We start from the raw sequence: 25,038 nt of genomic DNA on the forward strand, positions 1-25,038 counted from the left end.
GCCGGGTATTTATAGTGTGGAGAATGAGAAATATGTCTGGAAGATTCCAGAGGTTAGTGGAGCACGCGTGACAAAGCAGGCGATGTCACATGACGTCAGGCGGCGAAAAGGAAGTTAGTTTATTGTAGATCGTAAAGGTTGATAGAGCAGAGTTCGTGCAAGGTACGATGTGTGCAAATTCACATAAGTATGTAAGTTCCAGTTGGAGAGAAAATGCGGTGTGTATCATGATGAGGGTAAGTCCATATTAATAGTAGAAAAAGGTTATGTGCGTGACGAAGTTCATAACAGTAGTTGCCGGTGAAGTGAAGAGTCCGTTACAATGCGATGTACTGAAGAAAGTCATGAAATGTTGCCTAACTGATAGGTCTGAAGTCATTACTGCGATTGATAAAACACATGTTGTAACTTTTATTTTTCTCTTCACCCTAATGTCAATTGTTTTGTCTCGAGTGCTGAAAATGAATGAAAATGTAAAGGTTCGACTAACAACAAAAAAAGCTACTGAGTTTGCAGAAAAAATCTAAATGCAGTGTTCCATATGTTTGTAGATAAATTCTATGTTGTAAAGACACTAATAAGTACAATTTTGCAACGGAAAGACTACATATTAACACATTGACGGCGGGCCCCGAACGGAGGCTGCTACCCCATGTAGACCAGATAGTTCAATCCTCCAGGAAAGAAATTACCCTGCTGCACTTAAACTACTGTAACTCGAAACGTATTCATGATATCGACCTCAAACTTGGAACATGTACTCACTATGTGTCTTAGTAGTCTGTACAGCTTGTGTGATGCCTTTCCAAGCAGTACCATTTGTGCCTCCATTTAATAGTCTTTCTAAGCGCAGTGTAGTATGCATGCCCTGTTTGTGCCATTTGTGTACTTACTGTATTCAAGTATGCCAGGATTTCTCTGTACGGTTACTCTGTGTTTAGTGTTAGCTGTTAATCATGAGAAATATCTAATTTACTGTCACTCGGTACCTATTATAACTGGTCTGTACATAATTAATCACAATTATCGGTAGCCATCGGCAACTGAATACACCCCGCCATGTTGACATTCGCATTGGAGCTCCAGGGAATAGCTCTACATATCTCACATTATTTTGTTAAATACAGGAAGGTTTAAAGAAAGAAGGAGCAATAATTAATATTACATGACTACATCGTTTGGAACTCCTAATCTCGCCCACAATTTCATCAATAATCAAGGAAATACAAGGTGCATAAAAGTGAGAATTCTCATAGCCGGTCACTTGCCTGTACCTGTTGGCTTTCACCTACTGTCAGCTGAGAAACTATGAGAATTCTTAGGTCTCGTCACCCATGTGGCACATCAGACAATGAATCTGCATATAAATGTTGAAATACTTTGTCCTCACATAGGGCCTGTTGCCATGGGTGCGCCATCTTGTACAGTGATTCTCGGCACTTAAAAACACCCGTGTATATACAAAGTTTCCATGGCCACAAAGACCGTACAATTAAAAAAAATACATTGACACTAAAATCTACGATGCCTCTTCTCCATGACATGATTGAAGGTAGTTGAAATTATAACCAACAGATAGCACAGCAAGCTACAAACGATGCCCTTGCATAAAAACAGAGATCTCCGGGGCCCGTCAGCAACCGCTGGCTGCAGTTCTACAGAGATCTCTGGGGCTGATCATCGTTGTGTTAAATCAATATCCTGAAAACAGAGATTATATGACAGGAAAATTTGATGGATTGAAAACAGACACACCTGGGCGTAAATGGGTTAATGCTTTCTCCTAACCAGACCTGGAAATGTTGCAAGAAATTTTTTTTTTTTTTTTTTTTGCTTTATTCACTTTGTTGGGCAGAATTTTTGTTTACGGAACACATAACTAAATTACATAACCAGCACTGGAGTTCAGATTTGCTGATGGTAAGTTGCAAAAGAAGTGACAGGAAGAGGAACAGAATTGCTCAGTAGCTTCTTGGTAGAAAAATTCAGTCGACCAGTATATGAATGTAGAAAAGCATCTAAGTAATCTACAGGGTACAAATAAGCTGTAAAATGACTTATCAGGATATTGAAAGATAAATGGAGAGGCGGGAAGTCATTTCATATCACCTATTTCTGAACAGAAGGAGTATGATCTAGCTGATTCATTACTACAATTTAAGTCCAAGTCACTGCTGTTAGTTGGTCCATATTCCTAAATCAAAACAGCATTATCACTGAATTCGAGAGGATCTTCTTGGATAAAGCTGTCACTAACTCTGATCTAATTTGAAGCTAAACAAGATTTAGTCTGTCAGGATATGCAGAGTTGTCATCACCACAATGTGAATCTGTTCATCTTCTGACAGTCTTGCACAAATATCGAGTTCAGAGTCTGGTACGTCTGAGGGATTGGGTACTTCAAGTTCATTTAGTATTTCTGCTAGCATTTGCTGTTTTACTCTGCTATGAAATACAGACTAATTAGAAAGCTTATGTATATGTGCAGCATCACCATTCAGGAAATATACGAGTGAATAGTAGTTCTTGGGAAACTGTCCAATGGGTCGTTTTCAACCCAGATGATATACTAATGAAAATACTGGAGATTCTAAGTAACGTACACAACTAACAAATCTTTTATACATGCTAAAGCTAACTATCAAATATTGCAAAGTTGGAAATATTATCTAGCAGTACAAATAACTACTTAAATTCTTCTCTCTAGTACAGACAGCTGACAATCCATCTTTCTTTTATCAACTCCAAATCAAGAATGATAGCAACAATTAAACAGACTCCTGTGTAATTATGGGTGAAATCATATTGTGGTTCACTGAAACCATTTAGAGTTTATAAAGCAACAGTTTCTTATATGACAGGAAAATTTGATGGGTTGAAAACGACACACCTGGGCATAAATGGGTTAATGCTTTCTCCTAAACAGACCTGGAAATCGTTGTAACTAAACCTTTTTTCTTTTTGCTCTATTCACTTTGCTGGGCAGTGTTTGCTTTATTTTTGGATATTGAGAGAAAATGATTTTAATGTTTTCTTATTTTCAGTATGTAATGGACTGAATGGTACTTTCTTCTTTTAAAAAATTTCTTTAGGTTGAAGCTGAAGTTGAGGAAGAATTAGAGAACCAGATAATGAACGATGCTGAATTTGTTGCTGCAGATAGCGATGAGGATGATGAAGAGGAGGAGGTTGAGAGTGAAATTGAGGTATTATTCGGCAAAATCTTTAATATTCTCATTTTAGATAAGAAACTAATCTTGGTACTTATTCATTTTTCTAATAATAATGTTATTTGCTTTACTTCCCATCAACTATTTTCACGGTTTTCGGGGATTTGTTTTTCTGTTTCAGGTTGAAAAGGAGCTAGTTTCAGGAGATGATATTGACATTTCTGAAACATCCGATATTGAGGTAAGCTAATTTTAACTCGTATATCGTCTTTTTTTCTTTTTTTAACACTTAGCTTTACGTCGCTCCGACACAGACGGGTCTTATGGCGACGATAGGATAGGAAAGGGCTAGGAATTAGAAGGAAGCAGCCGTGGCCTTAATTAATTAAGGTATAACCCCAGCATTTGCTGGACATGGGAAACCACGAAAAACCATTTTCAGGGCTGCCAACAGTGGGGTTCCACTCACTATCTCCCTAATGCAAGTTCACAGTTGAGCGCCCCTAACCGCATGGCTAACTTGCTCGATCATCATATATCTGAACTCGGAACTATCTTATTAGTGTTTTAAAATTTATTTATGATATGTCATATCTTCTTCCTCTTTTTCTACCGCTTTTCCCACATTTCTCGGGTCGCGGGTGTGAACTGTGTCGCACATGTGGATTTGGCCCTGTTTTATAGTCGAATGCCCTTTGTGATGCCAAACCTATGGAGGGATATAATCACTATTGCATACCTGCCAACTTTTACTGTTTATCCGTAAAATTTATGGAAGTTGCAGCATTTTACAGTTTTACGATGGACGGTGTCATTTTACGACTTCGTGGACAAAAATTTGAAACATTAACATTCGATAATCACTCCACTTCTGTACAATCAATTATTTGCGTGGGTCGAAGGCAAGTCCACGATAGTCAATAACATAACTTATTATTATTTATAAATTTCATTTTCCGTATTGACAGATTCAAAGTATAGATAAGAAAAGTGTTTTTCCACCAATCAATACACAATTTATTTTAAATAGATTAAACTAGTACCGGTTTCGGCTCTTTAACGGCCATCATCAGCTAGTACATGATTTGTTTCCAGCCATTAGACATGAGCCCCAGACGCACTCGCAGTAGAACACAACAAGCCTTCAAACACATCGGCACAAGACTTCCACAACAACTAAAGTAAGTACTCTTTCCATACACACACACCAGGCATTCCTTCATACACACACCACCGGCATACTTATATTACCTTATCTTTACAGACTACAACCACAAACGTAGACGAGAGAGGTGTTACCACCAACTACTTCTAATTCAAACTCAAGACCTCCTGTTTACTATATTAAAACTTACCAGAGTACATCACAAGTTGGAATATATAACACAATATAAAAAATTTCTTCATGACAAAGGTCCATATCAACATGACGCATACCAGCTTCAGAACTTTCTCGAAGATTACCATACACAGCTAAAATCAACATAACATAAAAGCAAAGGAACTACACAGAAGATAGAAGAATGGAACCTATGTAACATGAACTAAAAATTTTTAACAAGTGTCTACCTATACTTACCAAATTTTAATGTGTTAAAATTTTTTTTAAGTGTTATATATTATGACCCATATGTTTTAATATGTCCTACATACTCATGTTCTAACTTATTGTAACTTTTTACCTTGACTACTGATATTTTAATTACATGCTACTGTATACATTTCCATTCCCCATTAGACATCCGGATGTCTAATACAATAACAACTTGTGAATTGTCTAATGGCTGGAAACAAATCATGTACTAGCTGATGATGGCCGTTAAAGAGCCGAAACCGGTACTAGTTTAATCTATTTAAAATAAATTGTGTATTGATTGGTGGAAAAACACTTTTCTTATCTATACAATAACATAACTTTTCTTTTCATCGGTGAGAAACTTCTATTGTACTGCCTGTGACTACATTATGAACAAGTTTCCACTCAAGGATGATGTGTTAAAGCATGCTCAGGTTGCTAGGTTAGACAGTTGAAAATGCACAGTGTTCTTCCATTCACTTTTTCTTGGAAAAGTTTCCTATCATGTTATGCAAGGAAGAAAATGAAACTACAGATGAGTTGGTGAATGAGCTTCAGAGGCAGTTCACAGTTCTTCAGGTAGATGACACTTTGGTTGCAAATCAAGATGCTGCAAGTGATTCCAGTTGGTCACAAATATCAAGAATTCATGGAGCCGATGGAATTCTCAAGTATAACCGAATTTCTAGAGTAATACTCTCTATTCTCACCATACCCCATAGCAATACAGAATGTGAACGTGTTTTCAGCCTTGTGAAGAAAAATAGAACAGAGTTCAGATCACCCATGTCCAATGAATCTCTGGAGTCTATTTCTATTTTGAAGACCAGGAGTTCTGGTCCCTGTTATGATGAAACATTTTCTCAAGAGTTTTTTTGCAGGAAGCTGAAACGGCCACAACTATGACTTTAAAGTTGAACTAGCTGTGATTTGCAGTGTGTGATGTTATTTCTTGCCTGTGTTACGTAAAACAAGTTTTTCAATTACCACATATCTGCTTAATTTATCAAGGAAGTCCTGTTATGTATGTTCCAAACTAATATTCACCACGCCTGCTGCTGTTTAACATGGATTTCTTCTTTATTGTTATGTTCATCTACAAATCATTGGCCTATGATGTAAGTTGATATGATTTCATTGAAGTATCCTGTTTAAAGCATGAATTATTGTATTTTGTAGCCCAGAAGTATTACTATTTTCATCAAGCCGGGGTATAATTTATGAACTTCATTGTATAGATCTATATTGATACAGTTAAAACTAAGAAGCAATGTTAGGTTTTGGTCCACCCAATCAATACACATCACTTTACAAGTGAACTATTTAATTATAAAACATATTAAATATACTTAGGGACATGTTTCATCTCTATTTCAGACTTCATCAGCCATAACATCGCGTGGCAGATTACAAAACTCAAAATTCAGAAATTGAAAAAAAAAGTGGAAGAACCCAATTTTTGAGAAACGCAAAAGATATAAATATTAACACATTATTTACACAAATTGACCTCACTTCTTGCAAAAACTTTTGTCGTCTTCAGTGTTAAAAAATGAAATATAACTTGACATATGACGAGCCTGCCATAACGTCTTGTACGGAATCAATGTCCATTGTTGCTGACAGTTTTTGCAAGAAGTGAGGTCACCGGGCGAGTTGGCCGTGCGCGTAGAGGCGCGCGGCTGTGAGCTTGCATCCGGGAGATAGTAGGTTCGAATCCCACTATCGGCAGCCCTGAAGATGGTTTTCCGTGGTTTCCCATTTTCACACCAGGCAAATGCTGGGGCTGTACCTTAATTAAGGCCATGGCCGCTTCCTTCCAACTCCTAGGCCTTTCCTATCCCATCGTCGCCATAAGACCTATCTGTGTCGGTGCGACGAAAAGCCCCTAGCAAAAAAAAAAAAAGAGTGAGGTCAATTTGTGTAAACAATGTATTTATATCTTTTGCATTTGTTCTTAAAAAGGCATTGGGTTCTTCCGTCTTTTTTTTTTTTTTTCAATTTCTGAATTTCTGAATTTTGAGTTTTGTAATCTACCATGTGATTTTATGGCTGATAAAGTCTGAAATAGAGATGAAACATGTCCGTATATATATTTAATATGTTTTTTTAATTAAATAGTTCACTTGTAAAGTGATGTGTATTGATTGGGTGGAACAAAACCTAACATTGTTTCATAGTTTTAAGCTGGGGTATGTCGAGAATCGTTGGATTTTTTTTGTCAATTGTGAGTTTTACTGATAGCCCTTTTCAAAAGTTGGCAGATATGCTATTGCGTGTTTCTGTTGTGGTTGGCAGTGTGGTGTCTTGTCTGAATATGAAGAGGGAAGTGTTGGGACATACACAGACACCCAGTCCCCGAGACAGAAGAATTAATCAGAAGTGATTAAAATCCTCAACCCAGTCAGGAATTGAACCTGGGATCCTCTGAACTGAAGGGCAGTACGCTGACAATTCAGCCAACGAGTCAGACTATTTATGATATGGCATATACATAGAAATAATTACAATTTAAAATCTAAATGAGAAATATAAACAATTGACTGTGGTGTCACTAAGTACAGGTCTTTCAATTCACTCCTAAAGGATTTCAGAGGGTAGTCGTGAGTGATGTGCTCATTTGTATATAATTTAGACTCTTTATCAGGAGGTTGGGCTTCATTGCTTAGTGAGGCACCATTTTGACAGATCTTCAGTCTTGATGTGGGAAGTGTGGTATAAGGAAAGAGCTGGGTAAATACAGGATAAGAAAAGAGACAAAGATTAAGATGACTATGAGTGGTGAAAGACTAGGAATAATGGACAAAAACAGAAGGAGAAAAGGAACCCAGTGGGTCAGTATAATATGTTTTTGCAAAGCAACGAACAAGTGACAAATCGAGTCATATATGACAGTCGCCTGCAAATGATACCTTAAATTGGAAAATGCCGCTTTTATTTCATCTTTTTTTAATAGTATATAATATAGTGATTATTTTCTTGAAAACCAGAAGTCTCCAGTGAAAATTGAGCATTTGCTGTAAGTTGTCAGAAAGAATTTACTAATTTTTGAGAAATTCTGTTTCACACCTTGTTATCCTGATGCAGTAATGTAGTTAAAACAGTATTAACCCTTTATAGGGCACAAGATTGGGATTTGAGAAATCATCTGCTCTGTAAGATCTACTTAAAAGACCATACATACAAGTTAGTGTTATTTGACCTTTCTACTATAGATCGTTCGGAGCGAGAGATAATCTTGAGTGTGTAATGGTACACTATTGTACCACTTTCTTCTATCCAAGTCTTTCTAATGTAAATCAACTGTAACATGCTTCCAGTATCCTATAAATGAATACCTGAATATTTTAAAGTAGGTACTACTAGTTAAAAAATGTGATTAATGCATACATTTATTGAAAACATCATACAATAATATAAAAATCTAGGTGAACTGCTTTAAAGTCATATTGGAAGAAATTAAGAAAATATGAAAATTTGACTTACTGGGCCAATACAGTCTCATAGTCAGGGGTACGTGATAGACAAGTGGCATCGTTACTGGCTTCTCACCAAGGCGGCCTCAGATCAAATCCCGGTGAATGCCTGTGGGATTTTTGAAATGAAGCATTATGTCTCTCTGGTTCGGATTCCACGTGAAACAGATCATGATGTTCAACAGTCTCATAAAACTACTGGCTGACTGGCTTGCTTGCCTTCTCTCATACTTGGTAGAAAATAGAAAACCCAAAATTATGGACATCAGGTCACTGTCAGTTCTCTCTCAGGGATTGGATTCTATGATTACCTACCGGTCCTGGGTTTGATTGGGAGGTTATATTAAATTTCCTCATCATAAGTTTCTTCCAAATTTTCTTCTGATTTTTTCTAGTGAATTCTCCCTTCACTTATGGATATACCCTTCGGGATCTAATGAACTAAGCTCATTCCACTATATACACTTACTTCGTACCAATGCTCACGTATGGTTTAGAGACATGTACCCTACTAAACAAAGACCTCAGTAGAATCCAAGCAACTGAAAGGAGATTCATTAGAACTATGAACCAGCCGGGCTGAGTGGCTCGGACAGTTAAGGCGCTGGCCTTCTAACCCCAACTTGGCAGGTTCGATCCTGGCTCAGTCCGGTGCAGGGGCGTATTCTCCTTGAATGCAAGGCATTCATTGCATGCGTTATGATAACACAAAGACTTTCTGATGTACGATTTTAGGTTGTTTCAAGTCGAATATTAACGACTTCATCTCTCAGAAGTTCAAAAGGTCCGCGCAACTGTACTGGTTCCGTTGCTTGACTACGTGTGGTGCTGGTGTAGTCTCGCCGTCTACACCACTCTAGGAAGAAAGAGACAGCAAATGGACGAGTTCAGGAAGAAAGGCATTCAATCTTAAAATTGCATTCGGTGGCAGACGTAGTTCTGAAACCCTCCGAACGATGTCGCTGCAATTGAAACTTGGTCAGAATTTGTCACCCTATATCCGTGCTACCCTCTGCCATCTGTTAGCAACTTGGAGAAAGTCGGCATCTTTACAGTGAACGGGACCCACAGATTATCCCCCAGCGAGAACCCAACGTGACGAAACTGACCAATGCCACTGGGGTGACTTACCTCCAGTGCTTGAGTTGTGGCTAACTAGTGAGTTAATTCATTGTATTTTCGGTGTTTTATTATATCTTGCGCAGATGTGGTATTAACGATGGATGAGTCTAAAACGGATATAATTGTAAATCAGTTTGAAAAGCCATTTACTGGCCGTTCGTTTGATGAAAAGATTCAAATAGTTAAAGCCGGGAGACCTCAACCTTCCCTCGTAAATTTCTTCCTCTTCTTCTTCTTAATCTGCTTACCCTCCAGGGTTGGCTTTTCCCTCGGACTCAGTGAGGGATCCCTCCTCTACCTCCTCAAGGGCAGTGTACTGGAGCTTCAGACTCTGGGTCGGGGGATATAACTGGGGAGGATGACCAGTACCTCGCCTCACCTGCTATGCTGAACAGGGGCTTTGCGGGGGATGGGAAGATTGGAAGGGATAGACAAGGAAGAGGGAAGGAAGCGGCCGTGGCCTGAAGTTAGGTACCATCCCGGCATTTGCCTGGAGGAGAAGTGGGAAACCACGGAAAACCACTTCGAGGATGGCTGAGGTGGGAATCGAACGCACCTCTACTCAGTTGACCTCCCGAGGCTGAGTGGTCTCCGTTCCAGCCCTCGTACCACTTTTCAAATTTCGTGGCAGAGCCGGGAATCGAATCCGGGCCCCCGGGGGTGGCAGCTAATTACACTAACCACTACACCACAGAGGCGGACCCTCGTAAATTTAAAAACAGAAAACAAGAATTGTGTACGCACGTTCAATCCAGAAACTTACAGTAAAACTGTTTGGCTCAAGTTCACCTACATGTAATTAGGGTGAGTAGAATTGAAATTTACTTAATACGTTGTGTTAACTGCATGGTTACTAGTTGCATGCCTCAGTGGAGATTCCAGGATACGCCACTGGTCCGGTGGTATTTGAAGGTGCTCAAATACGACAGCCCCGTGTTGGTAGATTTACTGGCACGTAAAAGAACTCCTGCAGGACTAAATTCCGGCACCTCAGCGTCTCCGAAGACTTTAAAAAGTAGTTAGTGGGACGTAAAAACAAAATAACATTATTAACAGAACTATAAACCAAACTACCAGAATGGACAAGATCAGAAATGAAGTGAATAGGAAAGTAGCTGGTATCGAGGTTCCTTTTACCAGTGTCATAAAGAAACGCAGGCTTCAGTGGTATGGTCACGTAATGAGAATTAACAGGGAAAGACCTGCCAGAAAATATTTTGACCTTAATCTCATAGGAAGAAGACCACAAGGAAGACCAAGAAAACGCTGGATAGAGACTGTAAGATCAGATATGGAGGAGAGAGGACACAAATGGGAGAATGTACTGGAACAGAAGATGTATGAAGACAGAAGGAGATGGCGAGCTCTTGTATGCCACACCCGGGAAACTGGAGTTGGGAAATGATGATGATGATGATGATGATGACAGTAAAAACTGGTTAAGACGTCCCTCTCTAGTGTGTTTCCCTGGTTATTATGCCATTATTCCAAAGTCCCAGGACGTGTCCTATTAGATACATGCTAAAGAAATCTGGATAGTACATTTACGTCACTCTTTAGTACGTTCGTAACTCCCACCATAAGAAATTTAAATTAGCGTTCCCGGCCACGTTGCGCGCATGACAGGCCTGTGACAACTGGCCTGGGTAGGGATTTAGTAGAGAACTTAATTTCACGGCGCCAGAGTGTGGTTGCATGTTGGCCTACAGCTGCAGGGGGCGTCAGTCCCAAGCCAGTCTTATTAACTTTGCTCCTGATGTGTTGGTGCTTAATTTTACGTTCATGAGGCCTGTTTCAGACGGCGTGGGTTCCGCGCTTAGCCGTCGGTCTGCCTAGGCCTAAACTAAGAAGTGATTGTTCAAATACAATCTTTCGGATGATGCGTAGGCGGAGAGTAACTGCGCGCGGGAGAAATGTTTCAGCAAGCAGCCCGTGGTGAGTTGCGGTCCCACACCCACAATTACTTGTTATTGGACATCAGTTTTTATGCATGTCATCATACACAGCGGATCGGACGTGCTCACAACTTCAGTACTGTGATCTGTATCAGAAGCTGATAGTGTACCTATAAGGAAGTAGAAATGGATTGAGACGATAAACAAAAATAGGTCTGCTCTCACCCATTTGACATATTTATTTCTCATTTTCAATTTAAAAGTTATTTGTGTGCGTTTTTCGTTTCCTGTGTGATTTAAGTAAGTAAGTAAGTAATTCGTCTTTATTCGTGGCGAAGTTAGGGCTCAAGGCCCTCTCTTACACTTAACCACAATATTTAAAATGAGTAACGTACATATAATATTTAAATAAACAGATCTTTTAAAATAATATGGTACTAATAGAAAATTTTGAGATTGTAATAAAAAAAACTATTATAGAATGTACAACACTACAATCTAAGTGTACATGATAATAAATATAAAACTAACACTAGTGATAATAAGAGACGGAAACACAGAAGAAAAAAAAACCTATAACTAGCAAATATATTTCTAATTTTTATGAATATATGCTCATTCACGCACTCATTCACACTACACACTACAGCGCGGTTGTTATGGAACCCAAAATAGACATTTATAACTTAATAACTTTAATGTCGGAAATACCAGTGGTCTCGTGTTTTGGAAAGCATGATATCATTTAGGCCCGTTATTGAGAGAGTATCCTCAAAATTGTACCCACCTCGTTCTCTAATGAAATGCGAAGGACATAGCATGCGTGAACTATTTTTGTATTTTCTTAAATGTAGAAGGTAAATGAAGACTATGATGGCTCATATTTATTACCCACATTGAAAAGAGTTTTGAAAAAGTTCTGCTGGAAAGCGCGGGGAGTTTTGCACTACTCGACCCATTGTGTGTGTAAGAGTCAGCGGATGCGGGTGAACCTGCGCACACACATGGGTGCGTTTTACTCCTGTGCCATCTGAAAGAGGCCTGAGTGACTTGTGTACGTAAATTAGGCCTATATGTACTTACGTTCGCAGCTGACATATTGGTGCTTAATTTTATGTTCGTAAATGAATTGTGTAACAACGTACATAAATTAGGCCTACTGTACTTATGCATGTGGTTTGCAGGACATTCTGTTATGAAGAAGTAGAAAGCTAGACAGTTTCTAGATGGTGAAAAATCAAAGTTTATTGAGAAAGTGGATGCTAAACCACACACCAAACGTGTGCAAATCACCCAGATATGGGACTTTCCTGTTACAACTTTAAAGATAATTGTCAGATACGTGTATAGTTTGCACTTCTAAGAACGTTTTTAGCACGTTCCCTCTGTGACGTTATTTTTTTGCGGTCCTCACGAAAACGCCCTAACAAGTTTTGACTGTAATAAACTAGCAGTTACCCACGGCTTCGCTCGCGTGGGATTCGTAATTTGATAAAAGTAATTGTTGCTCAGTACTGTACTAAGACATTAGCTGAACTTCTCTAAAGTATAAAAACTCACCGAAAAATTGAGTTTCATTTAACCCAGAAACTTTTTGTAGACCACGTTTGTGATATTGCCTTTTGGAGCTAAGATGACCATGCAACATAGAACTGTATGGGTACATGTAAGAAACAGTCTTCTATCAACATACATACATACATACATACATACATACATACATACATACATACATACATACATACATACATACATACGTACATACACACACACATACATACATACATACATACATACATACATATATATATAGATACATACATTCATTATCATTGTCATTATAGCCTGTTATGCCTTTCAGCGTTCAGTCTGCAAGCCCCTGTGAAATTACTAAATGTCGCCACAATCCTCTATTTGCAACTAGTGCTGTGGCCTCATTTAGTTCTATACCTCTTATCTTAAATCGTTAGAAACTGAGTGTAACCATCATAGTCTTGGTCTCTCTCTAATTCTCTTACCTTCCATAACAGAGTCTATTATTCTCCTAGGTAACCTATCCTCCTCCATTCGCCTCACATGACCCCACCACCGAAGCTGGTTTATGCGTACAGCTTCATCCATTGAGTTCATTCCTAAATTAGCCTTTATCTCTTCATTCTGAGCACCCTCCTGCCATTGTTTCCACCTGTTTGTACCAGCAATCATTCTCGCTACTTTCATGTCTGTTACTTCTAACTTATGAATAAGATATCCTGAGTCTACCCATCTTTTGCTCCCATAAAGCAAAATTTGTCTGAAAACAGACCGATGTAAAGATAGTTTCGTCTGGGAGCTGACTTTCTTCTTACAGAATACTGTAGATCGCAACTGCGAGCTCACTGCATTAGCTTTACTACACCTTGATTCAATCTCTCTCACTATATTACCATCCTGGGAGAACACACAACCTAAATACTTGAAATAATCGACCTGTTCTAGCTTTGTATCATCAATTTGACATTCAGTTTTGTTGAGTTTCTTACCTACTGACATCAATTTAGTCTTTGAAAGGCTAATTTTCATACCATACTCATTGCACCTATTTTCAAGTTGCAAGATATTAGACTGCAGGCTTTCGGCACAATCTGCCATTAGGACCAAGTCTTCAGCATAGGCCAGACTGCTTACTAAATTTCCACCTAACTGAATCCCTCCCTGCCATTTTATATCTTTCAGCAGATGATCCATGTAAACTACGAACAACAAAGGTGAAAGATTACAGCCTTGTCTAACTCCTGTAAGTACCCTGAACCAAGAACTCATTCTACCATCAATTCTCACTGAAGTTCAATTGTCAACATAAATGCCTTTGACTGATTTTAATAATCTACCTTTAATTCCATAGTCCCCCAGTATGGCGAACATCTTTTCCCTTGGTACCCTGTCGTATGCTTTCTCTAGATCTACGAAACATAAACACAACTGCCTATTCCTCTCGTAGCATTTTTCATTTACCTGGCACATACTGAAAATCTGATCCTGACAGCCCCTCTGTGGTCTGAAACCTACTGGTTTTCATCCAACTTCCTCTCAACCACTGTTCGCCCCCTCCCTTCTAAGATGCCAGTGAATACTTTGCCTGGTATACTAATCAATGAGATACCTCAATAGTTGTTGCAATCCTTCCTGTTCCCTTGCTTATAGATAGGTGCAATTACTGCTTTTGTCCAATCTGAAGGTACCTTACCAACACTCAATGCTAATCTTACTACTCTATGAGGCCATTTCATCCCTGCCTTCCCACTATACTTCACCATTTCAGGTCTAATTTCATCTATTCCTGCTGCTTTATGACTATGGAGTTTATTTACCATCCTTTCCACTTCCTCAAGCGTAATTTCACCAACATCATTTTCCTCCTCCCCGTGAGCTTGGCTGTTTGCAACACCACCAGGAAGATTTCCTTTTACGTTGAGAAGATATTCAAAATATTCCTTCCACCTCTCCAGTGATTCCCTATAATCTATTATGAGTTCACTTGAATTACTCAAAACACTGTTCATTTCCTTTTTCCCTTCCTTATAACTTATTCCTTATTACTGTCCAGAAAGGTTTCCCTGCTGCTTGACCTAGCCTTTCCAGGTTATTACCAAAATCTTCCCACGACTTCTTTTTGGATTCAACAACTATTTGTTTTCCTCTGTTTCTTACATCTGCATACAAATCCCTGTCTGCCTCGGCCCTTGTTTGGAGCCATTTCTGATAAGCCTTTTTTTACGTTTACAAGCTGCTCTCACTTCATCATTCCACCAAGATGTTCGCCTTTTCCCATCTTTACACACAGTTGTTCCTAGGCATTCCCTTGCTGTTTCTACCACAGCATCCCTGTACGCCACCCATTCTCTTTCTGTATCCTGAACCTGCTTACTGTTTACTGTTTGAAACTTCTCACTAATCATATCCGTGAACTTCTGTCTAATTTCCTCGTCCTGGAGATTTTCTACCCTTATTCTTTTGCAGACAGATTTCACTTTCTCTACCGGTGGATTGTATAGTCCTAGCCGCCTGAGCACAAGGAGGGCCGTGATTCAGAATATGTTCGGGCTCATTTACCGGTAATCGGGACGAAAGAAGGAGTTTGTTATTGTGTGGCTCGCGCGCTGTTAACATCATTTATGTGCGTAGTTTCGTTGGAGTTGTAGGCCAGTTGTTTTGCTTCCATTTCTGTGCTTCGCCCCCCCTTCTCCCCTATCAGAGTCTTAGGCCCGGTTTCATCAACACTTGTTAGTACTTAACAAGGTGTTAAATCATTTTAACATACGATTTGCGTTTCATCAACAACTGTTAACATTAACAAATGTTAAACTGCGTATTAAAGTTAACATCAACTATTTCCAATGTTAAATGGCTAACATTAGCATTTAGCAACCTGTTCCAAAATGGCTGCTGCGAATCTCGCTTTCGATGCTGAATTGCTATATTTAGATCTTTTACAAAACAATCCTGATCGAAGAAGTGTTCAGCGACGTAATGACTTTGAAAATTTGACGGATGCGGAAGTTCTTCATAGATACAGGTTATTGAAAATAGTCGTTGCTAAGGTTGTTGACGAAATTTGAGTGAGGTTGGAATATCCTACGAAGAGAAACGTACCTCTTTCTCCAGTGTTGCAGGTACTGATAATATTACGATTTTTTGCTACTGGTTCATTTCACATAATGGTTGGAGAAAATGCTGGAATTTCTAAAGCCACTGTTAATAAAGTTGTTTGTCGAGTGTCTGCAGCAATAGCATCCATGAAAAGGAGGTGTATAACAATCCCTTCAGTAGAAGAGCGTCAGCAAATTATCCGCGACTTCTATGAAATAAGCCGTTTTCCTGGTGTTTGTTGTAAGTGCAACAGATTGCACACATGTAAGAATCCAATCACCTGGAGGCAATTGGGCTGAAATATATCGTAATCGGAAGGGATATTTCTCTGTTAATGTTAATGTTCAGGTGATTAATGAGCCTAACCTCCAAATCAGGGATATACTTGCTAGGTGGTCTGGTTCTGCACACGACAATACAATATTTAATACTCCCATATCGGAGCACAGTTTGAAGTGGGACAATTAACGAAGTGATTTTGTTAGTTGACAGTGGACACCCGCTTAAAAAGTATCTGTCAACCCCATTGAAACCCTCGCGGACTTTCTCCCACGCTTCGTCCTTTTCTTTTATCGTCAAGCAATCTTTGCGCTTGCACTCAATAACTTATATATATTTACTAACTAATTCAATTAACAACTCTTTTTCGAAGGAGGAAAAATTAGAATACGTGCCATATTTTACAGCTGCACTCAAACAGAAGCGCATCGGAGCGCGCTGTGAAACAGCATATTCGTACCACTGCCTCCTTGATTCGTACCAGTTCACAATATGGGGAGAGTTAACAGTCGATTACCATATTTACTCGTGTATTAGACCCCCTCGCGTATTAGACCCCCCCTGGCTTTTCGAGACGAAGAAAATGAAAAAAATAAATCTCGCCTATAAGACCCCCAACGTAATTCGTCAGAGAACGATGACGATTCCGCTTCGAAACGGGTACAAGTCTTATTGCAGCACTGATGACATTGCACAAATTTGTGAATAGTTTCGTCCGTACGACCTACGCAATGAAAAACGCGTCAAATCCATGCGTTACATCTGTGTTTCGTAGTTAAGAAATGTCCACCTCTTTAGCGTAGGTCTACTGCAGCTCTGATGACGTCGCACAGATAGGTGAATAGGCCTAGCTTCGTGTCCGACCCGCACATTGCGAGCATGCATCAGTCATGCTATATGTCTGTGTTTTGTAGTTAATAATGTCCGCCAGTGTAATAGTTAGCACAAGAAGTTGCTGTTTTCCGGGGTCTGACTTCGATTCCCGGTACCGTACTGCCAGATTCACAAATGGCAGGAAGGTTGATATGCGGTAAAAGCGGTACATGTAACTCCCCTCCACTGGGGGTGTGTCTAAAAAGAGCTGTACCACCTCGGGATGAGGAAACGAGTTTACTTTAGTTGAGAAATATTCGCGGTTGTTGCTATTTATACAGCAGGCGAGATCATTAACAAAGTGGTCGTTTAACATCTCGTAACTCGGGCCAATATAGGTAAATATTTGGAGAGAAGTAAGTTTAAAACGTGATAAAAGCTATTCAACTAAAACGATTGTTTTACTCGCCAACGTACCTAACAAATAATAATAATTTTATGTCCCCACGTACTTTAAACGATTTTCGGAGACGCCAAACTAAACATGCCCGGGTATACGTTAATAAAAAAAGAGACAACGAACGTACAAAATTAAACGTTATGATAATAAAACGCATTACCGGCACACCTGTAGATATCCATAAATACGGCATATTTTCCTGTTTTTTTTTTTTTTTTCATCGAACTTTTGGCACTATCAGGGCGATAATATACGATACCTAACCTAAACAATGTGGTCTGTCTTATCTCATGGACAGCTGTTTACGCAAATACTGATGTGATAAATGTAGAGAACAAGCATGAAATATACTTAAAAATAAGGGTCTGTGTTTCAACAGCCGCAGTTATCAAAAGAATGTTTCCAGTTACTATGTATTACATTCGGAAGTACAACTCGTAACATACGCTAGTTATCAGCTGATGGTTTGGCATGCCTTCTACAGCACGACTTTATTTGGAAGGAGTGGCTTCTGCTGCATATACACCAACTGCGAATATCAGAGACCATCTGGGAATAGATTTACACTGTTTAGACTCTATAGTCGGGAACGAAATTATTTTTGAAAGGTTCAAAAAGATGGGACCTCGTGTGCTCTTGATTGCAGTGCATGGCTCAAAGAGAATGAACAATGAAGCATGGCTGACGCGACTGACGAGAGATAGCAGTGAAGATGACGTCACTTAGAATGCTGACACGCCGGTAGCAAGGCAGGGAAGTTGGCGGCGCAAGGCGATAATTCAAATGAAAGCAGTGATCAAGTTTACTGTGTGGTAGGCCTTCTGCTGAACTGACAGAGACAAATGACTGGCCATCAAGTTCTTTTGCATCAATATTTAATTATATGATAACACGGTACCCTTATCCCTTTCTTCTATGGGATCGAGTATGAAGTGAGACGAATCTTCGTAGCGAGTTTTTACGGCCGTATGCCCTTCCTGACGTCAACCTCACCAGAGGAATTAATGAGATTTAACGAATGACGTGATATGAGTAACTAAAATGGACTTTTATATGTACCGTAGGCCTAAAAGTCTTGTTCACCATTTTTTGTCTTTTTATGTTTAGAAATACTGCCTTCCGATGAAAATAGCCAGTATAACTTAAATACATTTTAAGTTTGTTAAATAATAGTATAGAATGTTTACACGTACAATTTATAGCTCTTTATAACCTAGAAGTCATGTGTTCGCTGCACAAAATTTTGACGTTATCGCATATTGGACCCACCTTCATTAGTTTTGGCTGTAAAAGTGGGGAAAAAAGGGGTCTAATACGCGAGTAAATACGGTAGTTAATATTTCACAAGAAAAGTTTGATGAAACGCAAGAAACCTAAAAAGGTGTTAAATTTTTAACTCCGTATTAACTAACTACTTGTTAGTATATATTTAACGTGTTGATGAAACCGGGCCTTATGTTAATAACGTATAAGACATATTGAATTGTTTTGTACGTGGTAGTTTCGCGTATTTCGGTGCATAATTTTAATGAGTTGTGTCGGTGACAGTTCCTGGTATTTTCTCTTCACATTATGGCCAAAAAGTATAACAAACCTTATCTTCAAGTGTTCAGAGATATCTATAAATTTCCGTTCATTTTACCGTCTAATAAAAGAAACTACATTTTGTTGCGTGTGACAGTGTGATATTATTTGTATGTAAGTGTCATAAATAAGAATGATTAGGTACACTTACTTGTAACTATTGTTATTTTTTCTTAGTTTGAGATTTAAATTTAATGGTCAATTTGCATTGTAACTGTAGATATGTGTGCCTTTTATCGTATTCTTTCTTTCACCTAGACCATGGCGCAATGTGTGTAATGAAATACAAGAATGAAAATATCTTCCTATTTTTGATTTCCAAAAGTGGGCAGGTATGGAAACATCTAGTGAGAGCAAGACTGCAAGGGTTGAGGTCGCATATTAGGGGCCAGAAACGTTTGATGACGAATGGGAAATGGACACGAGGTTGGACAGTGACAAAACTTCAGGCAATAGAAGAGGGTCTTAAACAGGAAGAAATGAGTAGGATGTACAATATTATAGGTTAGGATCCACCTTTCAATACTCCGTAATAAGATGGTAAAAAGTAGTTACAACCTGTTTAATGGGACCGGTTTCAACACATTTTAAGTGTCATCATCAGCCAATTTGCGAAGATCTTACAACAACTAGCACATTGAATACAGGCAAAAAATTAACATTGTATCATAACGTAGCAATTCAGTAAATGTTCAAAACACAATAATCACAGTCAAGAGAGTAAACAGAACATCACTATCTTGCGCCGAAAACAAATATAGCTGAAGTTCATAAGCAGGTCAAATATTCGCTTATGTAAAGTCGTTGCTAGGCAGGTCTTGTAGGCATTTGTTTCTCCGGCCGAAGAGCAAAAGGTGACGTGAATGAAGTCCTAGGAAAACAGTGTAGGATTTAATTTCGTCAAATTTCAAAGTGGATATATAGGTTTTATAAAATAATTTAAAACGTTAAAAAAGAATAAAGCCAAATAAAAAATATATTTAAAAAATAGGAAGAAATAATGAAAGAAATACGAGGTTCAACTCGAAACAACTTGCCGTAGTAATTGATAAAGAAATGATAAATAGAGAAAGGGGGGACGTTAATTAGAGGGTGGTGATGGTGGTGGTGGTGGTGGTGGTGGTTATTGTTATTAGAGGAAATACAATTGGGCAACAATCCTTAATATAATACTAATTCGAAGAAAAAAGAAAAAGAACCGACACTTCGAAAAATGAAGATATCGGTTAAAGGAAGACAAGGGCCACGAAGGGCGTGAAAATGAAAGACTCCCTAGCCCTCGCAAACCTAATAGCATCGGGGTCGGAAAAGAACAAGAATTGACCAAGGGAGGTCGGACAGGATAGATGAAAGTGAGGAGCCTGGCACAAGTAAGTGGAAGCAATGCCAGGACTCAGCTAAGGGCCGGAGAAACAAATGCCTACAAGACCTGCCTAGCAACGACTTTACATAAGCGAATATTTGACCTGCTTATGAACTTCAGCTATATTTGTTTTCGGCGCAAGATAGTGATGTTCTGTTTACTCTCTTGACTGTGATTATTGTGTTTTGAACATTTACTGAATTGCTACGTTATGATACAATGTTAATTTTTTGCCTGTATTCAATGTGCTAGTTGTTGTAAGATCTTCGCAAATTGGCTGATGATGACACTTAAAATGTGTTGAAACCGGTCCCATTAAACAGGTTGTAACTACTTTTTACCATCTTATTACGGAGTATTGAAAGGTGGATCCTAACCTATAATATTGTACATCTTATTTCTCTATTCAATACGGAACAATAATGAAGTTTTTAACTTTAAATGAAATGAGTAGGGTCGAAGAGGACGTGCACAATAGAAATGGAGGAGAATCGAGTAACAGTGAGATCATAGAAGCGGTTTTAGGATCAGGGAAGTGCGCGTGGAGGGAAAAACACAAGAAATGGCAAATGGACACACACATAGTGAAGTGGCTTGAGGGAGGAAGCAGAAGTAAGAGGAACTATAAATATAGGTAGAAGCTTGAGTTTATAGGAACTGAGGGGTAAGAAGGATAAAAGTGATGAAGTCATAGTAACGAGAAGTAAAAAGTCAAGTAGTATTAGTAAGTAAGCTAGGTAATGATGTTAAAGTATAATTAGATTGGAGGGTAGAATGTGATTAAAGTTAAGTATATTTGAGTGGTAAGTTAAGGTGATGAGGGATGAAGTTTTATGTATGGTTAAGTTTATAATTATAAGTGAAGGTAAAAGTGATTATGATTAAGAGGTTGATTTGTTGGAATGTAAAGAATGATGATAATTAACTAAAGGCGAGAAGGATTAAGTAGGAAGGTGAGTGGAGTATGGTTGGTAGTGGAGTCGAGTTTGCAGTTGGGAATGAGATTGAGTAATGTTAAATATATGATTAAGAGGTTGATTTGGTGGTCTGTAAAGAATGATGGTAATTAATGAAAGGCGAGAAGGATTAAGTTGGAAGGAGAGTGGAGTATGGTTGACAAAGATCCAAATGGTAAGAGAGGATATTTGAATTGTATGTAGTGGTATAATTTAATGTGGAGTCTGGCTTGGTATAATTTAAATTGAAATGTATAGTGGATGCTAAGAGTGATTATAGGTAGATTTGAATTATAAGTGAATGGAAGAGTGATTATGATTAAGAGGTAGATTTGGTGGTCTGTAAAGAATGTTGGTAATTAATGAAAGGCAAGTTGGGAGGAGAGTGGAGTACGTGGTGGTGTAATTTAATGTGGAACCTGGCTTGGTATAATTTGACGTGGAGTCTGGCTTGAGGTTTAAATGAGAGAGAGTATGGTTAAGTATAGTTGTTAGATAAGAGATTGAGTTGGAGGTATGCAAAGAATGGTGGTAATGGCATGGAAATTTTGAATGATAAGAGGTGGAAGTTAGATGATTATAAGCGGTGATAGGGAAGTAGTACAAGTAGAAAGTTGCAATGTGAGGAGAATGTGGCACACAAACGCAGCAGGTGATGCAATGTTATGACTGGATCAGCAAGCTTTAGTAGGTTGGGAGAGAGGACTGTATGAGATGTGGAATGTGCAAGTGGAATGTGCGAGTCCAGTCAGAAGAGACAGGAAGGTTTTTAACCTTCCTGTGCCGTTTTGCCGACGATCGCCATTTGATTTTACTTCACTTTAGTTTATGTCATTTTGTTTTTGTTCATCCAGTTGCCGTAGTACCATGGCTATCGGATCTCCAGAAGGGAGTTGACCGTGGGCCATTTAAACCTAATTATTTTGTTTTGTTTGTTTGTGTATTTGTTCAGTAAATAAGTTGAAAGAGCTTGTTTAAGTCTGGATATTACACAGGGTCTAACAATGGAGGAAAACTCTGTATATACTCATGGAAATAAATAAATAAATAAATAAAATAAATAAATAGTAAATGTATAATAAATAAGAATTGCACAAAACTATACATCATCTATTTCTTCTGTTAACAGAAGAAATAAAATTCCTTTATAGAAGAAAACAATTCCTATACATCATCTAGGTAAATAATAATAATAATAATAATAATAATAATAAAATTAGCAGTAGACTGCCTGGCATTTGCGGACGATCTGGCAATCTTAACTCGTGACGTTTCAACAGCCATAAACCAGATTGAACTCCTGAACGAAACAGCGGAAAAAGTCGGCCTCCAAATATCGTTTGAAAAAACTGAATACATGACCTGCAGCAAAGAACCCCCTAAATTCATGGAGACAAAATATGGCAAAATAAATCGGGTCCAGCAATTCAAATATCTCGGTGAAATAATTCAGGAGAGTGGAATAGAAACAAAAGCCAACGAAGTTAGATGCCAAAAAATGGAAACTGCATATAGATTCACCCAAAATATCTATAACAAAAGTGTCTCTCCAAGCATGCAAAACTAAGACACTATAATACAGTAATAAAACCAGAATGCCTCTATGGATCAGAGACACTAATTTTGAACAGGAAAACTGATCTAGAAAATATTCAGAAAAAGGAACGCAAGATCATTAGAAAAATTTTAGGCCCAAAACTCGTAGATGAACAGTACCGCCTTAGAGGGAAACAGGAAATCAAACAATTTTCTAACATTCACAGCAACATCAGAAAATGCAGATTAAGATTCTTTGGACATATAAAAAGGATGAACCCAGATAGACTTACCAAGCAAATAGTTGAATTTTATGAAAACCGAAGTAAAGCCAAAATGGACACAATAAAATGGATTGACGAAATTAAAACAGATCTCAAACTGGCAGGAATTACACCTGAAGACATCCAAAGCCGGGTTATCTTCAGAGCCAAAGTTCATAAGTGGCAAGTTGACCAAGAGGAGGAACCAAGGAAGAAGACCGGAACAACATGGTCTCAAGAGAGAAAAGAAGCACACAGCAAACGAATGAAGGAAGTGTGGGCACAAAGAAAGGCAAATGCCTGTCTCTAAGTACTTTGCGTAGTCCTAATGGGCTCATTCGCAAATAATAATAATAATAATAATAATAATAATAATAATAATAATAATAATAATAATAATAATAATAATAATAATAATAATTCCTTTTATCCAATATGATCTTGGATTGGGTTGTGGATCATTGATCTCCATAACTGCCTGTCTTTCTTCCTTTCTTCATCAAAGACGTCTCGAAAGCTTGCCACTCTCTAGGTCTCGTTCAGTTTGTTCTTCCATCATTTCCTGGGTCTACTTCTAGGGTTTTTCCCTCCAACCTCTAGTTCAGGCATCGACTTTGGACCCTCGTTCCCCCTATTCTTTACATTTATCCATACCACCTCAGTCTTGATCGTTCTACTCTCTCCACCATTCTATATACACCTACTGTTTCTCATAGTATCGTATTTACTAAGGGAAGTTGAGTAGGAAAGAAGAAAACAAGGAGCCTGGCTCTAGCAAGTGGGAGCAATGCCAGACTTATCTAGGGGACCTGTGGTCACCAACAAATGTTTCCAAGTTGATAGCTTCTGGTTGTTACCCCTGTTAGTCACCATTTATGACAGTTAGGTGATTCTGTGGATGTATTTTATCTCCTGTACCTACAAGGAGAGGACCTAGAGTGCCTGGGAGATAGAATGAAATGGATAGGAATCATATGTACAATAGGATAAGGGAAGACTTAGTGATGACTACATTTTTATATGGAGGGTAGAATAGTGGATAACACTGTCTTTTTACAGACTTTATGGTGGTAATTTTGAATAAAGGGTGCTCTAAAACTCTGAACTTTAAAGAATACAAGAACTAATGCATCAAGTAATACACTATTGGTGTGTATGAGCCAGATAAAGTTTTGATCCATATAACAACCATAGAGAATTACAGCAGTAATGCATTGCAAACATTTTAGTCTTCATATTTTACATTTTGTTTGTACAATAGGTGCATTAGTCACACTTAGAACCAAGGTTATGGAAAGTGGAAACCTTTACCTCCCACTCCTTCAAGTTACAGTGGTCCATATATTTTAACAGCAGACAGTTGCGCTGGGATGATTTCCTGGTGAACTTAAGAGGGTGATGACAAAGTATGTTTCAAAGATAGGTTTACTTGTTTATATATACTGTATTTTGTGTTAGTTATTATATTCTTTTAAAATGATCTATGATCTTTTCTTTTTTACAGGATGTGACATCACCTACACATTCAGATTCAGTGGACAGAAAACTCAAATCTAAGGGCACCCCTCGAAGAAAGCAGCGACCTCACATTGAAATTGAATATGAACATGAAACTGAAACACGTGCTGCTCATAAAGTGTTATGACCTTGGGCATAAAAAGAATGTATAAAGTTAGTATTTAAATAAAAATGGTTAATTTTTTTACCTTGTAGTTTTCTTTGCTACATAATTACACTTTCTTTCTCTTGAAGCTGGTTGTCTGGTCGTAGAGTTACTTTAGATCATTAAAGTTGCAGGATTGTATCCTGGCACAATTAGTTGACGTTAAAGTGTGCGTGTGTACTATCCTTCATGCTCACTTGTGACTTACAGCTTCTCTTAGAAGTACACCTTTCATTAGCCTAAATGTAGTAAA

The 25,038-nt window shown here is 38.4% G+C and overlaps 1 protein-coding gene across 2 annotated transcripts in view; it reads left to right on the forward strand.

Moving 5' to 3' along the window:
• The window catches only part of Rbm13 (RNA-binding motif protein 13), a 93,484-nt gene extending 68,657 nt beyond the window's left edge, over positions 1-24,827 (forward strand). For both annotated transcript variants that reach the window (XM_067144286.2, XM_067144287.2), the window contains exons 7-9: positions 3,093-3,206; positions 3,352-3,411; positions 24,627-24,827. In XM_067144286.2, coding sequence (XP_067000387.1) covers positions 3,093-3,206; positions 3,352-3,411; positions 24,627-24,767 — 315 coding nt within the window. In that variant the 3' untranslated portion in view covers positions 24,768-24,827. The remainder of the gene's footprint in view (positions 1-3,092; positions 3,207-3,351; positions 3,412-24,626) is intronic.
• Positions 24,828-25,038: the final 211 nt, after the last annotated feature.

Source organism: Anabrus simplex, chromosome 3, assembly GCF_040414725.1.
Source record: "Anabrus simplex isolate iqAnaSimp1 chromosome 3, ASM4041472v1, whole genome shotgun sequence".
In the NCBI taxonomy this organism is placed as follows: Eukaryota; Metazoa; Arthropoda; class Insecta; order Orthoptera; family Tettigoniidae; genus Anabrus; species Anabrus simplex.